The 19,577-nt window shown below is 37.0% G+C and overlaps 1 protein-coding gene across 1 annotated transcript in view; it reads left to right on the top strand.

Moving 5' to 3' along the window:
* Window positions 1-19,351, top strand: part of LOC150082820 (adenylate cyclase type 2-like) — a 102,885-nt gene extending 83,534 nt beyond the window's left edge. Inside the window, exons 12-14 of the mRNA XM_090378292.1 lie at window positions 2,816-2,896; window positions 16,055-16,222; window positions 19,333-19,351. Of these exons, the coding sequence (XP_090234418.1) occupies window positions 2,816-2,896; window positions 16,055-16,222; window positions 19,333-19,351 (268 nt within the window). The remainder of the gene's footprint in view (window positions 1-2,815; window positions 2,897-16,054; window positions 16,223-19,332) is intronic.
* The last annotated feature ends 226 nt before the right edge of the window (window positions 19,352-19,577 follow it).

Here is a 19,577-nt window from a genome sequence, read left to right as displayed (position 1 = left end):
CGAACGTTGAAAGGGATGGAGGATTGAATGCAGAAATACAGCATAGAGTGAAATGTGGATGGTTGAACTGGAGAAAGATGAGTTGGGTGCTGTGTGATAAGAAAGTAAATTGTAGAATGAAGGGCAGAGTGTATAAAACTGTGGTTAGATGGAAATGCCGACCCCATATGAATGTGGGAAGAAGGCAAAGATAAAGAAGAAGAAGAAGAAGAAAGTCCACGTTCATATGCTACTTGTACATCAAATATGCACATTATATTGTCTAACATTAAATATACAATTAATGCATTGTATATTTAATGATTGCCTTCTTCCCCCATATGAATGTGGGAAGAAGGCAAAGATAAAGAAGAAGAAGAAAGTACACGTTCATATGCTACTTGTACATCAAATATGCACATTATATTGTCTAACATTAAATATACAATTAATGCAATTTTTGCATGAACTTATCCCTTTTGGTGCTAAGACACAATTCAATTTTTTTTTTATTTCTAAATTCTGATAATTTTCACTGAAGTGAATCAATTCATTCTGCAGTTCTATATAAACTGCAGCCATTATCAACCCACTGCAGGATGGAAGCCTCCTCAACAATTCATGCTGAGGGAAATGGACCATAATCTGCCACGCTGGTCCAATGCGGGTTGGCAGAGCAACCGTATTTAGCAGTCAGGGGCTTGAACACTGGTCTACTCAAAGAGCGCGTGCTATTGCACTCCCGCTCCTGACCACTTGGCTGTGGAGGACAGCCTGAAGTTCTGTATAGTCAACATTAATATTTTGTAATAAAAAAATTAATGCCCCCGTTATTATCATTGTTTATTAATTGATTTACACAATGTAGGCTTCTTGGATCAAAAAAGAAAAAAATCCTTATAATTTTTTTTTAGTTTTAAATATTAACTTAATGCTTGTTACTGCATTATTAATTAAAGTTTTGTAAATTTCTTGATACAACGATCTAGTATAAGGCAGTCCTAGGTGACTTCCCCAGGCATTCTTTTTACTCTTCTGGGTGTAATAGCAGGGTAGTATGGTTCAATTTCATTAAGGGATTCAAGATCTCTCAGATATTTAATAAATTCAACTGTTCATTCCCTCACTTTTTCAAAATTATTGAACATATTTTTTATTTGATTTTTCAAGATTATTACAATATAGTAAGCTTGCATGAAGTCTATGCCTTGCATCTGTAAATAATTTGATGCTGGTGCTAATAATTGTAATAAAGTAAAGGAAAGCAAAACAGTTTCATATTTACAAAATATTTATAAAAATTAAGATGTTTTTGAGCATGTCTTTTTGTCAGAATCAGTACTATTTGATTATTTCTTGTAATACTTCCAGAATTTGGAATAAATCAAATTTTTTTTGATTTTGAAAATCTGCTGCCTCCCAAACTGAATCACAAATAGCAAATTTCCAACTGAGTTTTGGAAGAATTAAGCTAAATATCATTTAACTTAACTTAAATATAATGATATTTGGAGAACCAGTTCATCTTTTAGTAGTGCTATTCAGAGAACAATTTTTTTAGAACCAAACTGAAATGAATCAATTTTGCAAAATATGAAGTTTCCAGTATTTTTCAGTATCATTAAAGGTAAAGAAATAGATATTTTGTAGTGTCAGTTCTTTTGTAATAACGAAAGGAAAAAAGAATTGGTATAGTGGTCTTTGGTTGAGATACTGAGAAGTGCACACACAAACTCAAACTCTAGCAAATTATAAACCTTGAAATATAGCAAATTATAAAATCTTGAAATAAAACGTTTTAGATAATGAGAAGTGTACTATTGACAGAAACAAGTCTGTGAGGATGCCTAAAAATATTGTATGTGCACAAAAAAGGTAATCATATCCCAAGGAAATTTTTGAAATGGTTGTTGCAATAGATGAGTTTAAAACAAATATCTATTGCTTCCTTACAAAATGCAGATGCAGCAGTCCTCAACCAATGATGACAAAGAAAGGTGAGCCACCTTTTGTGATTAATTTTGTTGATATTCGGAAAAGAACATAACAGTTATTCATCACATAAGGTCACAGATGAGGTGCACTTCCACCTTAGTAGCTGCTTTATTAAATATAATATATGTGTATGAGGCAGATGAATAGCAAACTGAGCAGTTCAACAGTTTGTTGTCCATCATGAAGACATTTGTATCCTAAAATGTGCATGGTATGGTGTTCAGTTTTATCAGCTGGAATCATTAGATTCCAGTTGGACACTATCATTGGACACTACCCGAAACTTCTTCCGGACCACTTTGTTCTAGATTTTCAAGGCATGGGAACAAACATAGAAGAAACGGTTTCCCTAAGATGGTGCCAAACCATGTTTCAAATGCAGTTATTCATTTTTGGGAGGAACATTTTAATGACAAGGTTGTCTGTAATCTATATATGTATATCCAGGATGAAATTCATCCAGGATACAGAAAGATGAAATCATGGCTGCTGTGGAGGGAATTTCTGAAGAAACATTAGCTGCAGCTATTTTAAATTTCAGTTGGCAACTGTGAATAGGTTTGAATGCACAGTGATCACATACCGAATATGCTTTTTCTTGAATAATAATCTTCTGTTTTATGTGTTTAATGATACTGAACTCACCAACAACAAAATTTCTTGATGTACTGCCAGCACAATACATCAAAAAATATGGGCATTAAGAACTTTTGCATAATTTCTTGATGACCCTGTACTATCATTATTAAAATTATTGCTGTCTTTAACTTTTTTTTTTTTTACTGAATTAATTACTACTCAAGAATTGAATATGTAATACATTATATTATGTGTTTTCCAGAACCAGACATCGAAAAATGATATCAGATACAAATCGACTTATGGAGCAAGCAATTGAGAAAATGGCATTAAGTAAAAAAGAGTATGTATTTTTTCATATTTGCATATATATATAAACTACAGTTCTTTTATTTATTTTTTATCTTTTCATTTTTTAAATTAAATGCTGTAGAAAAGGAAAGCATTCATTCTGTATTAAAGAAAATAATTTAATGTGATGAGAGTTTACATAAGGTTACTTGCATTATAAACATTAAAAAAAAACCCAGATTTGTTTCTATTGAAATATTCTGTCAGCTATTCTCAGTGGAACCTTTATGTGACTGAAAAAACAAAAGCAAATAGGTTTTACAGGAAGCACTACAAATAAAGGTCAAAGGTTATTACGTGATGCTTGATACTAGCAGTGTTAACCGAATACTTCTAACAGACCTGCCTTCCTTTTTACCACAAACAAATCTGGCCTGTCTTCAACAGGAACGGGTCTTTCATTGTTGGAACTTCCCATTCTTTTGAAGTCATAAAAAGTTATGAATTCATCAGGATTACTAGTTGGCTAGTGTCTTCCTCCTCTGGAGGAAGGTCTGCTGTTGTTTATGCTAAGAGGGTTGGTCTCTTTCTAGGTTTGAGTAATTACCTTGAAAAGATATAATGAAGATGTTGTTACTAGGTGAAGCAATATTATCCCAGATCAAAGAAAGGCCCATGATGATGGAAGCTGTACTCAAGGTGTGCCAAGGCCATATCTGGGTCACAGGTATCTGCCAGATTTGAAGAAGATTGAGTTCACTGGCTTCAATGAGTTTGAGGATTTTGTAGGAAGATATAAAATGGTATTTGCTGACAAAATGGGGCTGATTTTCTTTAAAGAGGTTGTGTGGCCATAGGATCTTTGACAAAAGAAAGCCAATCAGAATGGGTTGTGTATCTACCAGTGTTGCTGTTTACAAGGAAAGATGGCAAGAACCATTGAATGAAGTATGCTTCTTTATATTCCCTCCTGTGGTAGTATGAATCCATGGTGATGATCTGGGTGAGGGCAAAGATGTGGTTTTCTCTGATGCTGTTCTACCATTTCTGAGGTTGTGGTGTTACAAAAGTGTATGTGATACTTTTGGGCGAGCTGTGTCCTCCAGACTTAGATTGTCAAATGTATTCAATACGGCATTAGCAATCAGTTTTGTATAATGCCCCTCTGCATCCAGTGGAAATCTGAGAATGTCTTAAAAGTTTAAATATTTTGATACTTGAGAAACAGGTTTTTATGCCCAGCTTATTATCTATCTGTGCTATTTCTGAGGTGAGGTGAGGAAATGCAGAACAAAAGATAAACAGATATCCTTTGGGTGTCATTGTTATTGAAGGAGGCGGTGCCTCAGAGGTGGCTTTCATTTCTGTGGATGATTTTTTTTTATAAAAAGGATCTAAGGTTCTTCCTGTTTTCCAAATTAAGGTTACAGTATGATGTTCTGGTGATCTGTCAGAATGACACCCCAGTACTCTGGCATAAACCATGACTTCCTCAGGAACACCAAATACAGAAATTCCACCGACAGGCAAAATATTAGATTTCTTCTCCAACCACATCCAACCCTCCATTCACAGATGCCTCTTAGGGCATTACCAGCAATTTCAGTTCAGCATCAGTCCTATTTAGTCCTGCAAAAATCATTATAAAGTTGTACTTACAAAATGTAAGGATTGTTAGCTCTCAATTAGAGATTAAAATAAGCATCATCAATATGATGCTCGTTATAATGTCAAAAGATGATTCTTACTGCAAGGGCATAGCAATACAGATTTTTATTGCTATGCTCTTGCAATAAGGAGAGACTGTACATGGGTTTGGCCACTGAATGTCTCTATTAAACATTTTGGTAGTATTGCACTAGGTGATGAGGGTCAACTTCTAATGTGGTATTGCCTAGTATAACAGAGGGTGCACCATTTCTCAGTGTGGGTGTAGATACCATGTGCGGTTAGCTCCTTTACACTAGGTATTTTTAGTATTTTGGAGCTTGTATGTGGGCAAATATGCTCAGAATTGCTAAAAGTTCTAATATGAAGGTGGAAGTAGAGGATTTGCTGCCACAGAACAACTGGACTGTGGTGATTTTCAGTTGAAATTCACCACACTGAATTCGCAAGTGTGATCTGAATATCTGCTCCATTACTGTTTTAAATTTCCAGTGTGCTTAGCAATCGTCACCCAGAAGAATTTTTTTTTTATGAAACCCCCAAACACGAGAGGTATTAGAACCTATAGTACTGTACTTAGTACTATGCATGAGTTAGAGGTTGAGAAGACAAAAGAAGATATTTGTTGACATTAGACTTGAACTTCTGTAGACTGTAATTTTTAGGAAATACATATGAAGGAAGGTTGTTCCAGAAAACGGCAGGCAGTTGAATGAATAAACAAGGAAGATGAAAAGTTGGTTCTGTGAGTTTGATGTTGACAGTAAATGGATGTTGGCTGGTGGCAGCATGTGTTCGGACTGTTTTGAAAGAGAGAGCAGGAATTATAGAAGCCAATTCAGAAGAACAGTGCCCATGTAAGTATCTGCAGAAAAGGCATGCAGCAGAAACAGAACATCTATGAGACAGAGAGTGGAGAGAGTCTGTTAGAGACGAGTCATTAATTAACCTAACTGCCTTCTTCTGAATGGAATCAAGTTCCCACATATGGGGGCACTGCCCCATATGTGGGAACAATTTCCATGGAAGGGTGGATTTGTGATTTGTACAGAGTCAACAACTGTTTGGAAGAAAAGTAATGCTGAGAGCAAAAGAGAAAACCAAGTTTTTTAGATGCAACGGAAGAAATATTTGTAATGTGCTTGTGCCAAGAGAGATTAGAAGTCAGGGTAATCCCAAAAGAGATATATCATCATGCCTAGAAATCAGAGTGTCACCAAAGATAAGCATAGGAGCAGAAGAATCTTTTTTGCAAAATATAAGACAAGACTGAGTTTTAGAAGGATTGAAATCAACTAAGTTGTTTTTGCCCGACTGGAGAATTACCTGGAGATCGGCATTTAAGGAATTGGTAGCGGATATTCTAGAAGTTGAAGCTGATTGAGCAGGGCAAAGTTTCTCAAAAATTACGTGCTATCATCAGCATAGGTGGCATAGTGATGGTTCTGTTAAATGCTTATGGAATTGTGCTCTTTTTTTTAATGTGTAAGTGTGGTTTAGGGTAGTACGTTTATAAAATATATAACGTGGATAGAGATAACTTCGGTGAGTCATGGGATAAAATTTTATTGGAGGTATTAAAGAGACACACAAGATATTGATATTTGGAAATTGTCTTCGAACTCTAAGAGCAACATATATAGACCATAGACTCATAGGCTTACTATAGAGGATTTTCCCTTTAGAAAATTCCCATAGGCTTTACATTGTCCCGTTAAAATAACATTATGCAAAATGGAGACTTGTTATCTTATTGCCTTGGAAATTTACTGGCTTTGGGGTAGCCCCCCCTTTAGGGAGAAGCCATTAAATATTTATATGTCACTATATACTGGGAATATATCAGTCTTTATTAGTTAGACTTCACATTTGCATTTCGGAAAAGTCCCATAGGTTAACATGGGGGGCTAGTTTTGGGCTACTTTTAAAGAAACTTAAAGTGGCTATAACTCTCTTAATTTTGGAGTCGAGCATCTTTGATGGAAAAGAATCTACTTGAAATTACTCATTTTGTAAATAATTTTGTGGCTTCCCCTGTCTGTTAGGGGCTGAGACCCGTAAACCAACCTTGATGAACTCTTCAACTCTTATACAGATTTCATCCCGGGTTGGGTAAAGCATCTCTATAGACATATATTGTTAAACTGTTGAAATTAATTGGTTGTTGTCTTCTGAATTACTTGTTTAATAAACATAGTGTCAGAAGAAGACCGAGATATTACTTAGTCCTAGGAATTTGAAGCATATTCATCTTCTTCTGTTGATTTTTCAACAAAACAGGTGTCTCCTAACAAAGAATCTTTTCAGACACCAGTAAAGCGTAAAGGTAAAAGGAAATCAAAGCCCCTAAAACTGTTACAAAAGGGGAAAAAGACAAAACTAAACTTAAAACAAAATTGGACAAAAATAAGACTTTGAATGATGAAGAAGATAAGAACAGCCAGTCTCTCGTTAAAGAAGTTCAAGCTAGTACAGCCAAGAACAGTGAGGGCTATGCAGTTCTTGATTCCCCAAATGATACAGGGGATAAAATAGTTAACGTTTGTAGAAGGGAAGACCAAGAGATTTCTTTTATAGATGGTTTGAACCTCGGAGGATCATTACATGCCTCGGAGGTGTATGTGACATTCATTGGCTAAGATAAGAAGGGCTTTAGGAGAAATAATGTCTAAAGATTCAAGTAAAATAACAAAACCAGCATCTAATAGAATTTATGGTCTCTGGGCTGACATGGAGGCAGCGACCACAGCTTTGGTTGTGGACAATGAGCGCCTTAAGGGACAATGAGCACCTTTTAGGCCTACTGAGGACTCTTCCTTGAATTCGAGTCAGGATATAAAGCAGAAGGTGACACAAGTCATTAAGCGTGACCACAAAGAGATGAAAGTAAATGGTATCTGTCTCCTTAGGAATAAGGGAATCCTTGTGGAAACCACAAATTCGGTGGATGCTAATAGAATCTATTCTGCTTCTGCTTTGAAAGAGATAGGACTTACAATGGAGAAACCTCGGTTATCTGATCCAACAGTGTTAATATATGGTGTCCCCCGTGAATATGCTAAGGAGGAAATACAGTGGATTCCGGTTATTTGGGCCACCGATTAATTGGGGCAGCCATTTATTTGGGGCAAATCTTAAAAAACAGAACCCAATCGAGAAAATAGCAAGGGTTTACTTCGCTTAATTGGGACAACATGCCGTTTAATCAGGGCAGGAGACCGCAGCACTGGAGATTACCCTACGATTGTCTGCGACCGTACCACATGGTTTGGTTGGATTTCTAGAGGTCACAACCATAAAACAGTTAGCAGTCACCTGTTCATTGGGTGTTTCTGTTAGGGTAATCTATCATAAAAAGATAGTAAACTCGATCTTATTGAATTTGCGATAATACCGACAGCTGAAATTCTGTGGATTATTATGGTGAAATGTGTTTAGACTTCCATGAAATCTTCAGTCATATAATTTTCAAAATCTTCTCTTCATTCCTAATTTTAAAGCTTCGTAACTTGTTACTCTGTTCTCACTTTCGCATATCGTGTTACTCGCAACTTGTGTGTGTGTGCCATGTTCTTTGTTATTGATTGCTTATCTTTTTACTGTTTTAAATTTTAACCTCCCCCCACGAATGTCAGTGAACAGAAATGTTGACTAGTTAGTATGTACATATTATAGTCGGCTCCTCCGTAGCCAGGTGGGAAGGAGCAGCAGTGCGTAGCACATGCTTCTTGATTAGACCGGGGTTCGAGCCCGTCACCACCAAATACGGAGGATGCGGAAAGGTCAGGGAATGACCATCGCATATTGCCGGAGCAATATGGCCTTAGTTGCTAATGCTCCTAAAAACCAAATAACAACAATAACATATTATAGTACGTATTAATTATTCCGATTTTCACATATCATTTAATTGGTAAGGTAATAAAGGGTAAATCTGTGCTTAATATAGCTTTACTTTTATAGCCTATGGATAATATTCCTCCTATTTTCACTAATTAGAATCGCTGTTTAATAGAATTAAAATTCAATTCACAAACATGATCACGGTGAACGGTACTTTACTATGGTGAGTCCATCATAATATGATTTGATTGTACAGTGAACCAATTGTAAACTGGGGTCCATTGTATTTTTAACTATTTACGTGAAACTTCGGATAATTGGGGCAGCCACTTAATCAGACCAAAATGCACTAGTCCCAATGTGTCCCAAATAACCGGAATCGACTGTACTTTTTTTTTTTTTCTTTTTTTTTCTTTTTTTTTTTCTTTTTTTTTCTTTTTTTTTTTTTTTTCTGAAAACCCCAAGCACAAAAGGTATAAAAATGTATAGTACTTAGTACCATGCATGGGTTGAAGGAGAAGTATTGGAGGGGGATGCCAGAAACTTTGCTCTAGAGACTAAACATGGGTTTCACCACTTCAAGCCTCCAATAAGCAAAGTGGTGGTATTGCACCAGTTGATGAGAGTCCACCTTAGCTTGATGATCTTTTCGTTAAAAACTTAAAAGACTATGGTTTCTCGCAGGATGAAGTTAAAGACGAGGTGACTTTCAGATTTAGTTCTGGATCGGGTGCAAAGGTGGTTAATTGGGTGGTTGGATTCAACCCTCACATGATGTGTTATATTTTAGATAGCGATAGGATCTATCTAGGATTTACATCACACAGATTCCGTAAGTTTTCGATTGTAAGCAAGTGTTTCCGTTGTTTGGGGTATGGCCACTTGGCACAATTTTGTTTGCATAAGGCAGTTTCTTGTGGACACCATGCAGAGGGTGTGTCATGTCTATGGAGATTGTCCCCATAAAGAAGACTCTCGAAAATGTATCAACTGCAAGAGACGTGGTAGAGATTACAATCATTCAGTAAAGGATGCCAAGTGTCCAGAATACTTAAAAGCAGTACAACTTACAGACAGCAGACCCAAATACGAGTGATAATGGTTCAAATTCAGCAACAGCGTTGGCCAATAAGAATCCAATTTTAGGTAATATTATATATGAGGGGATAAAAGTTCTTCAGATAAATGGTCAGCACTGCAGAGTGGCAATGGATGAGATTTTGTAACTTTATAAGGGCTTGCTTTACCGGATATCAAGGAACAAAATGACTTGCGGAGATGTTTATAACACAGTTAAAGTAGATGGTCAAGAGACTCAAGACTGGATGTCTGTGATGGATTCCATAATTAACAACCTATTCCCCAAAGATATATCGGATCTAGATTCACCTGAACAAATGCAAATACATCATTGAACCCTTTTCACTCCTGGATTTGGGCTCTGCCGTGGCAAAGCTCAATGGTAAGAAATGCCCCCAGTATTGATCTGATTGAGAACACAGTCAAAGTTAAATTTTTTTGAATTTTTTTGAATTTTTTCCACACATTCTTTTAAATTAGATGAATAAGTGTTTACTTGAAGGAATATTTCCTCGTCAATGGAAAATAGCTCTACTAAAGATACTGCACAAGCCTGAGAAATTAATATCAGATCCACAGGCATACAGACCTATTTTGCTTTTAGCAAACCTGGGGAAATTATTTGAGCGAATGTTAGTCCCAAGAATCCAAAAAATGCTAGAAGATCATCAGTTATGTTCAGGAGCACAATACGGCTTCAAGAAAGGACGGTCGACTGAAGACACTATAAATCTTACTCACCTGCTAAATACGTACTCGCTGTGTTTGTGGACTTTCAGGGTGCGTTTGACATTTTATGGTGGGAAAGTGCCCTCAGGAGCTTGAGATCTGCAGAGTGTGATGCATATATCTACAGTGTTATGTACTTTAGCGACAGACATATTAAGGTGGTGGCAAAACATCTTACGTACTGGGCTCAGATTTCAAGAGGATGCCCCCAAGGATCAGTGTTGGGACTTCTCCTCTGGAATGCTGTGCTGGATCAATGGTTAACGCGGGAACACAATGGTATCAGTAAGATAGCCTATGTGGATGATTTGGTGATCGTTACTGATGGAAATACAAGGAGAATAACTGAAGAGAAAATACAGCCTATCTTGGATGACTTGATGTCATGGGCTACAGTCAACAAACTGAAAATATCCCCCCAGCAAAACCAGTTTTATAAGAACCATTTTAGCCACAACAGACCACCCAGAATCTGACTAAATAATACCCAAATACCATATGTATCCCAAACTAAGTATTTGGGAATCACCTTAGATGATAAACTCAGTTTTCTGTGTCATGTGTCAAAACTCAGGGACAAAATCCATTTCTTCACAGCCGCAGTTATCAGAGTCTCAAGGAAAGAGTGGGGATTATCAAAGAAAACCTTGAACCTTTACTATAAAACCATATTTTTGCCTATTATATCATATGCAGCAAGTGTTTGGTAACAAAAAGTATCAAAGGTAAAAGTGAAACAGAAACTTATTTCCACACAAAGATCAGTTCTTTTGACAATCAATAATATTCCAAGGACTGTTTCAAACAACACACTCCAAATACTTGGTGTTATGATTCCTGTAGATTTATATATTGCTTTTCGGGGTTTGATTTACTACCTGAAAAAAGGACATTCTAAGACAATGGAATTACGACTGACCCAGCCAGCGACTTTAAAACGGAGAAGAAAAGGCTTTGGAAGGAATTTACTGTTATCTGCAAAACAGATGGGATGAGAGCGAATTTGGGCTTGTAACAAGAAAGTATATTGTGCAAATGGAATTCTCAACAATCCCTGGAGTTATTTCATGGTTTAGACCTTCTATGACAACTTCTTATCTGCTAACAAGACATGGGTCCCTCTTGGCTAAGCACCGCCGTAGCCAGGTGGGAAGGAGAAGCAGTGCTTATCGCACGCTTCTTGATTAGACTGGGATTCGAGCCTGTCACCACCAAATACGGAGGATGTGGAAAGGTCAGGGAATGACCACCGCATGTCCACGGAACAATATGGCCTTAGTTGCTAATGCTCCTAAAAACCAAATAACAAACAAACAAACAAACTCTGGGCTAAGTTATTTGAGCATGGCCTGGAGCCTGATCCACATGTACTGCACATGTGGGGAATATGAAACGTGGATTCATGTACTTCTGAACTGTCCATTGTACTCTCAACTTAGAACGGATTTAATGTCTGCAGTTCCAAACTTATTGGAGAACAATGTAAATATCTTAGTTGAAGACCATAATAACTTTACTGCTCTGAAAACCTTCTCAAGATCAGTTTTCATATTGACGACTCAGCTAAGAACTTCAGCTTCTTCTGGGAATTGACTTCACAAATGACCAAAAGACAAAAGGTTTAAGTGTAAACAGAAGATTTAAGTTTATTGCTATTGTGTTGATTTATGTTAATTAATGTTGCAGGCGCCTCCGTAGCCAGGTGGGAAGGAGCAGCAGTGCGTAGCACACACTTCTTGATTAGACCGGGGTTCGAGCCCATCACCACCAAATACGGAGGATGTGGAAAGTTCAGGGAATGACCACCGCATATCCTGGAGTAATATGGCCTTAGTTGCTAATGCACCTAAAAAAAAAAAAACCAAACAAACAATTAATGTTGCATTGATTTTGGCCAATTGTTATCGACAAAATTTATGTCAATTGTTATTGTAAAGATGTATGTTATATATTGTTTTCTTAGTTCTCAGTAATTCAGAGACTCTGAGCATATTTAAAAAAAAATTATTGTATATATCTGTTTAATATAATAATCGGTGGGTGGAAGTTCTCCCCTGGTAATTCATTTGTTGACACCCACTGGTATTGCACTACATCTGGTGGGTGCGGGACTTGTGCATTCAGCACAAATACATAATGTAAACTCGGGCCTAGAGAGGGGCACTGGACAAGAGGTGTCTTATTGGCAGTGGTAAAATACCTTATATTGGCAGTGGTAAAATACCTCGCACATGTTTTTAGGCTAGATTTGTTGAGGTTCTACTCCAAAACAGATGAACTAGGTGGAGATGGGCTTTTGCCTAAGAGCCACTCTTGACTCTGGGATACAGTACGAAGTGCACCAGAAGGTATAATATAATGTCTTATATATGTGTAACGAGAATGTTAATGTATATAAAATTGTATATATATCTTTTTTGTAAATATTGTATATATATGTGTGTGTGTAATAATTGTGTGTGTGTACAAAGAAATGGAAAATGCTATCATCGGAAAAACTATGGATAGGATTTACAGTTAATGGTAGAAAGTCATTAATATACAAGAGGAAAAGAATGGAACCTTGTGGGAACACCAGCATTAGTGGAGAAGTTAGAAGATAGAGAGCCATCTACCATCACCCTCAGTGAGCGGTCAGAGAGAAAACTGGATAACCAATTACAAAAAAAAAGTGGGCAAACCATAAGATGGAAGCTTGTTTAAAAGACCTTTTTGCCAAACACAATCGAAAGCCTTTGAGATGTCAAGAGCAACTGCTTGTGTTTCACTGAACTTTTTGCATTGAATTTGTCCATAACTGGGAAACATAAGCAAGAATATCACCTGTGGATTGACAATGATGGAATCCATATTGGCAATCGTAGATCAGATGGAACGTTTCTAGCTAGTTTAAGAGTTGGCAGTTAATTGATTTCTCCATTACTTTAGAAAGAGTAGAAGTAATTGACGATAAATGGATGTGAGGGATTTGCCACCCTTTTTTGGAACTGGCTGGATATGAGCAGATTTCCAAGCAGAAGGAAAAACACCTTTGGAATAAGAAAGTGAAAGTTCAGAAGCGCAGGTTTCGAGAACAAGGGGAGAAATACCATCAGTTGGCTAGTGTCTGGAGCTTTCTTAGCATCAAGATTCGTCAAAATCCTTCTGACATCCTTATGACGGAAGACCCCAATAGACATTGAATGGAGCTTGCTGGGAATGGTTGGAGGTGTTTTACCAAGATCGTTAATATACGAGTTGGAAGAAAAATGGGATGCTAGCAAGTCAGCTTTATCCTTGGCCGAAGTGACAACAGAACCATCTGGTTTTGCCAGAGGTGGAAGCAGAGATAGGCAAACGTTGTGGCCAATAGCTTTGGCAAGAGAATGTTCTGCTACCATTAGGGCAAGAAGCAAGTTTTCTACTCTTACCTGTTCAAAATCTAGTTTGGACTGATTAATAACTGCTTTACAATTGTTGTGAGCTCTGGTGTATGCAGAAAATGAAACTAAAGAATTGGAAATAAGGCAATTATGATATGCAACATTCTTTTCTTGAACAGCCTTAGCATATTTATTGGAAAACCAAGGTTTAGATAAAGAATGAGGTTTTAAGGTGGAGTGTGGAATAAAGGATTCCATTCCTACAAAAATAATTTCACTGACACGATCTGAGCAAATGTTAACATCAGGAGTTTTGAAACAGTAATTCGACCAAGGAAAAGAAGAAAATAAATCTCTCAGGTCATCCCATTTTGCATTCTTGTAATGCCAAACAATACAAGGTTGAGAATAACCACGAGATAAAGGCTCCATTGGAGATGAGACAAACAAGTTGTGATCTGTGGTGCCTAAAGGACCACTCACTTCGACGTTATACTTAGATGGGTTGTTTGTGAGAAAAAGATTAAGTGTGTTGGCTGTATGGTTAGGATTGTCCGGCATTCTGGTAGGTAAATGAACAATCTGTGCAAGGTCATTAGTAATTGCAAAAACCTCAGCGTCATGACCAGCCGGGTCAGTGTGACTAGAAAGCGGAAGCCAGCTGGAGTTGTGAACATTAAAATCACCATGGAAAATTACCTCACTGTTAGGCAAGTTGGACTGGAGAAAGTCAAGTTGCAAAGAGAGAAAGTCAAAGAGTTCCAAGTGATTAGTGGAGTTGGAGGATGGCAGAGACAACAGATGAATTTGACAGAATGAGGTAGAGAGATTTTAATGCCAGAGAAGATAAGATCGAAAAGATTAGATTCCATATGACCAAGTGTCTGACAGAGAATATCGGAATGGATATATATGCACAAGTACCACCTTTGAGGCAAAAGGAAGCATACAGTGAATAATTTAGGCAACTGAGGTGAGCAGTGGTTGAATTAACCAATAACTGAGATTCTGGCAGAAAAAGTACATGAGGTTTGGCAGACTGTTAGTGGAAATGGACATCATTGAGATTAGAATGGAGACCATGTATATTTGTGAAAGGAACAGGGAAGTGTTTAGGAGAATTAGATCTTTTCGTAGCTAAGTTTGCTCTATCATTTTGACAATTCATGGTGTATTAAATAGTAAGAAAAGTGGGGGTGACATGCTGTATGAAGTAATGAAATTTTTGGATATGGCATACACGTGGTAAGAATATACCCACATCCTTGATATAACGTAGCCGCGACAATACCCCCCGCATACACACTACTCGGTCTCCCTCCACTTATTATCTGGCAGAGTAGAGGCAGCAAAGTTATACACTAGCTGATCTGGAAGCCTCCTAGAGAGTTACCAATAGGTCCAGTCCAGTGGACTTAGTGGCCGTCCTGCAAACACCGTTTTAGTGCTGTACCCTCGAAATGTAAGGAAGTTTGGCTCTTGCCATGGTGTTCATCATAACCTCAAAGGATATTAATCATACTGCATGATGGAAGAGATGGGGGAGAGTTGACTGGAACTTTGCTCTGGATACTAAACATGAGTTCCACCACTTCAAGCCTCCAATAAGAAAAGAAAAGTGGTATTGCACTGATTGATGAAAGTCATCTACCACCTAGTATTGCCTGGTAACACAAAGAGGCGGCATTTATCTGTGTGTTGTGAGCAACACACCTTGACCCCTGTTTATGTTGGTTCACACTGGTTATTAACTCCCAGTGCGCTTGTGTATAGGGGTTATACTGGGGATTACTAATAGTCCCATCATTGTGAAGGTTCAAGCAGAGGATTTGGCTGTCACAGACCATCCAGGCTTTGCCGAAATTAGGTCCACTTGACTTGAGTGTCACCCGAATATCAGTTTCATCAGTGTTTTAGACTCCTGGGTAGCAGACTTGTCTGGCATATCTGAGAGAATGTCTGCGACAGCCTCAAGGACCTTCTGCATAACAAACCTAAGGTCTATGCATAATTACTTATATGTGACCTTTTACACATTATCTTCTATGAAAGGGGAATTTTTGTTCCCAGAAGTACTGGATATTTATTGATTTTAATTCCTTATAATTTTAGCCCATTTGTTTATATTTTTAATGGTTTTATTATATTTTCTCTATAATGATAGTATTTTACTGATATATTAAAATGAGCATAACTGCATTTTTAGCTGTCTTTTAGCTATCTTGTGATTTTTCCAAGAATATTACAGCATATCATTTAAAAACCATATTGTAGTTCCAGTTATGTAATTTTTGGTGTACTTTGCAACAAAAAATTTTTATTATTGTTATTTGTCTGCAAGTTGATTCCTTCAGATATAGAACTAATTTAGCAATTGTTTCAATTTGTTTTAGGAATGTAATTCAGCTGCTTTGGCGTAAAAAAATTGAGATTAGGTAGTGTTCTGTATTAACTTATTTAAAATATATATAAATTTTTTTTCAAATCAAATTGAATATAAAATTAAAAAAGTAATTCTTTAATTTCAGCCAGTGGTTCCATTCTGAAGACATCCATCCTATTCTGCTTACATTTCATAAGCTAAGTGAAGAGAAACCTTATCTTCAACAAACAGACCCACTTTTCAAATATTATCCTCTTTGTGCTTTTATTATATTTGGGGGAATCACTCTTGTTCACTTTCTTATAATGTCCAAGTAAGTTAATTTATCTGTTTTAAAATATATAATATCCATTACTGAATAATATCCTCTAGTGGACACCTGGTATATTTTTTATCACCAAAAACATAAATACATAAAAATTTAAATATCTATTTAAAATTATATCAGTGCAAATTTTAATATTTGTCTAGTATAGTATTTGCTTTCAGTCTTCATCATTAATTATTTTTTAATTGGAAAGTTATAGCTGTAAAAAAATTCTGCACAGTATTGCATTTATGCCCAAAGTGCAATCTGTTTCCATTCATTTAATTTTCTGTAGAAACTTGGTATTGACTTTTTTGGATTGTTGAGAATTGGAAGTGAGACAGTTGAGAAATAATTTTTTTTGATAACAAGACTGTTAGTAAACATATATTTTTTATTATCCAAAAATATTAGGATAAAGAATAAAATTTTAAAGTACACCATTTTCAATTATTTCTTGCCATCTATCTCAGAAAGCTAAATGAAGTCAAATCAATCTTGTGCCTGCCTTGTATATGGTTATTCAACCCTAGAGGGTTGAATAACCATATACAAGGCAGGCACAAGATATAATCACATAACTAGCTCCAGTAGCTAGTTATGTGTTCCAGATGATGCACAATTTTCTGTGAGAAACTGCCTAAAACTGTTTAATTACAAAATACAAACCATGAAATGCATTATTGTTGCTTTTCCTTTTGATCTGGGTGGTTGACCCTTAGTAAACTTATCCAGATTGTAAATATAGGTATTTTGTATATTATCTTTTGTATTTGGAAAATTAAATGCACTAGGCATAATCCTTATGGGTTTTGATAATTAACTATATAATATCGGTGTAAATACACCATAGTTAACCCATATATTTGAGCTACGATTGTAGCGTAGAAGGCATCGTTTTAATTGTATCTCATAATGTGGTTGCCTTCACAACAAGATAGCTACTATTGAATTACTTCAAATAAATAACGCTTCTCTAGTAGAGAAGACTACTGTTATTTATTTTCAGCGTACCACCACCCATGGTGGTGGTACGCTGAAACAGGTATATCTATATCTGTATCTGTCTCATATACTATGCATAAATACATATGTGTATACATTTGGTGGGTGGTATGCATTTATTATGTTATTATTATTATTATTATTAGCATTAGCTATATGGTGCAAGGAATTCTGAGGCTTATGCTGCACCAGCCAAAAAAAAAATTTTGAATTACCCCGAGAGAGAGAGAGAGAGAGAGAGAGAGAAAGAGAAAACAAGTCAGAAGTAGAAGGGAATTACCAAGAGAGAGAAGAATGATGATATCCAGCTCAGGACCCTGGGTGTGCCAAGCTCATACTCACCAGATGTTAGCCCCTGGGGTTGCTTTATGTGTATATGGGTAGGAATACACACTGTGCTGCCTGCCTGGCAACCCAAAGGTTGCGGGTTCGAATCCCGCCTCGGGCTTGGATCAAAGTACTGCAGAAACCTTGGGAGGTGCATTATGGCCACAGAAGCCGATGCGCCAACAACTACCAAAAAAAAAAAAAAAAAAAAAACTGTGCTGCCACTTTATTAGGTACACCTACCTAGTATCATGTTGAGCCTCCTTTAGCCTTCAAAACAGCCTGAATTTGTCTAGACATGGATTGAACAAGATGCTGAACACGTTGTGTAGGAATGGAGTACCATGCAGACACGAGTATGTCATGCAGTTCCTTGAGATTTGACGGAGGTGTAGGCCTGCAGCGAACAGCCCCTTCCAACTTATCCCAAAGCTGTTCAATAGGATTGAGATCCGTGGACTGAGCAGGCCACTGCAGCAAAGAAAAATCATTGTCATGTTCCTGGAACCATTCCATAGTGATTCAGGCTTTGTGCACTGGTGCATTATCCTGCTGGAAGTAACCATCTGACTGAGGACAAACTGTCAACATGAATGAATGCACTTGGTCAGCAACAATGTTTAGGCATGATGTGGCATTCAGATGTGAATCTATGGTTATCAATGGACCCAACGTGTGCCAAGAAAACATTCCCCACACCATAATACTGCCCCCACCATCTTGCACAGTAGTCGTCAGACATGATGGGTCTATGGATTCATGTTGTTTTCACCAAATTCTGAGCCTTCTATCAACATGATGGACCAGGAACTTTGACTCGTCAGACCAAGCAACTGTTTTCCAATCCTCAATAGTTCAGTGCTGGTGTTGCTGTACCCACAGGAGGCGTGCTCTCTTGTTCTTCATTTATAACAAAGGTACACGTTGTGGTCGTTGGCTGTTGTAGCCCATTCGCAACAAAGTGCAACTAGTGGTCCTGCGATATTTTGTTCTGCGCAACAAGGTTGTATTCTGATGTGATGTGCGATATTGTGGCCTGTCTGTTTGCTTGCACAATTCTAGCCATCCTCCTCTGGCATCTCTCATGAACAAGCGATTTTCTTCCACAGGAGTGCTGTTGAGAGGATGTTTTCTGTTCGTTGCACCATTCTCGATACACCCTTGAAACTGTGGTGCGTGAAAAGTTCAGGAGAACTGCCGTTTCAGAGATGCTTTGTCCAGCACATCTTGCACCTACTACCCTGCCACGTTCAAAGTCCATTAGATCACTCCTTTTTTTCCCATTCTTGCTACAGTTTGTATGCTTAACTGATACTAGAAAGGTTGTTCTGCTGCATTTATATCCACAGCTGTGGTAATGTGACTTGCAATATTTTGGGACAAACCATTTGTGTGCACAGCAGGGATGTACCTAATCAAGTGGCAGCACAGTGTATGTGATGCATAGGAGCATGAGCATATAGTTCCCAGGCAACCACTGGTCTCCAGTGGTTGCCAACCTTGTAATATTAAAAATATGCAGTTTAATTTTTGTATATTTTATTTAAAACGTAAAGAGAAGTATGCTGTTTTGCAAAAATCAGTTTGTGATGGAGAAAAATGAATGTTATTTTTGACTCAATGTGCACAAATTATTAATGATATATAAAATTAGTGAGATCCTAAAATCATTGTAAGTCTATGTGACTAATATTTTGAAAATTATATACTCCTTTATAGAATTGGCATTTACTGATTGATTTAAATTAGGATGACATATTAAATTTTTTCACTGTATGATTCAGGTACCTTGGTTATACTTAGAATGCTTTGTTTATTTAGTAATTGTTATAAAATCAGAAATTAAAGAGCAGTTTGAAATTAGTTTTAATTTAAATATCATTTAATAAAATAGGCCTACATGCTCTGGATTCATAATGCAAAAATTTATTTTTATTTTGTTACACAGAGCATTAATAAAACTACAATAAATAAATTAGCTTTCGGCTGGGTGGCAGCCTTCATCGGATTAAAATACTTGAATGGCTGC

Source organism: Mastigoproctus giganteus, chromosome 7 (genome assembly GCF_048544385.1).
Source record: "Mastigoproctus giganteus isolate SK-2022 chromosome 7, ASM4854438v1, whole genome shotgun sequence".
In the NCBI taxonomy this organism is placed as follows: domain Eukaryota; kingdom Metazoa; phylum Arthropoda; class Arachnida; order Uropygi; family Thelyphonidae; genus Mastigoproctus; species Mastigoproctus giganteus.
Note: the sequence above shows the minus strand (reverse complement) of the source record. Positions and strands in the feature narration are given on the sequence as shown.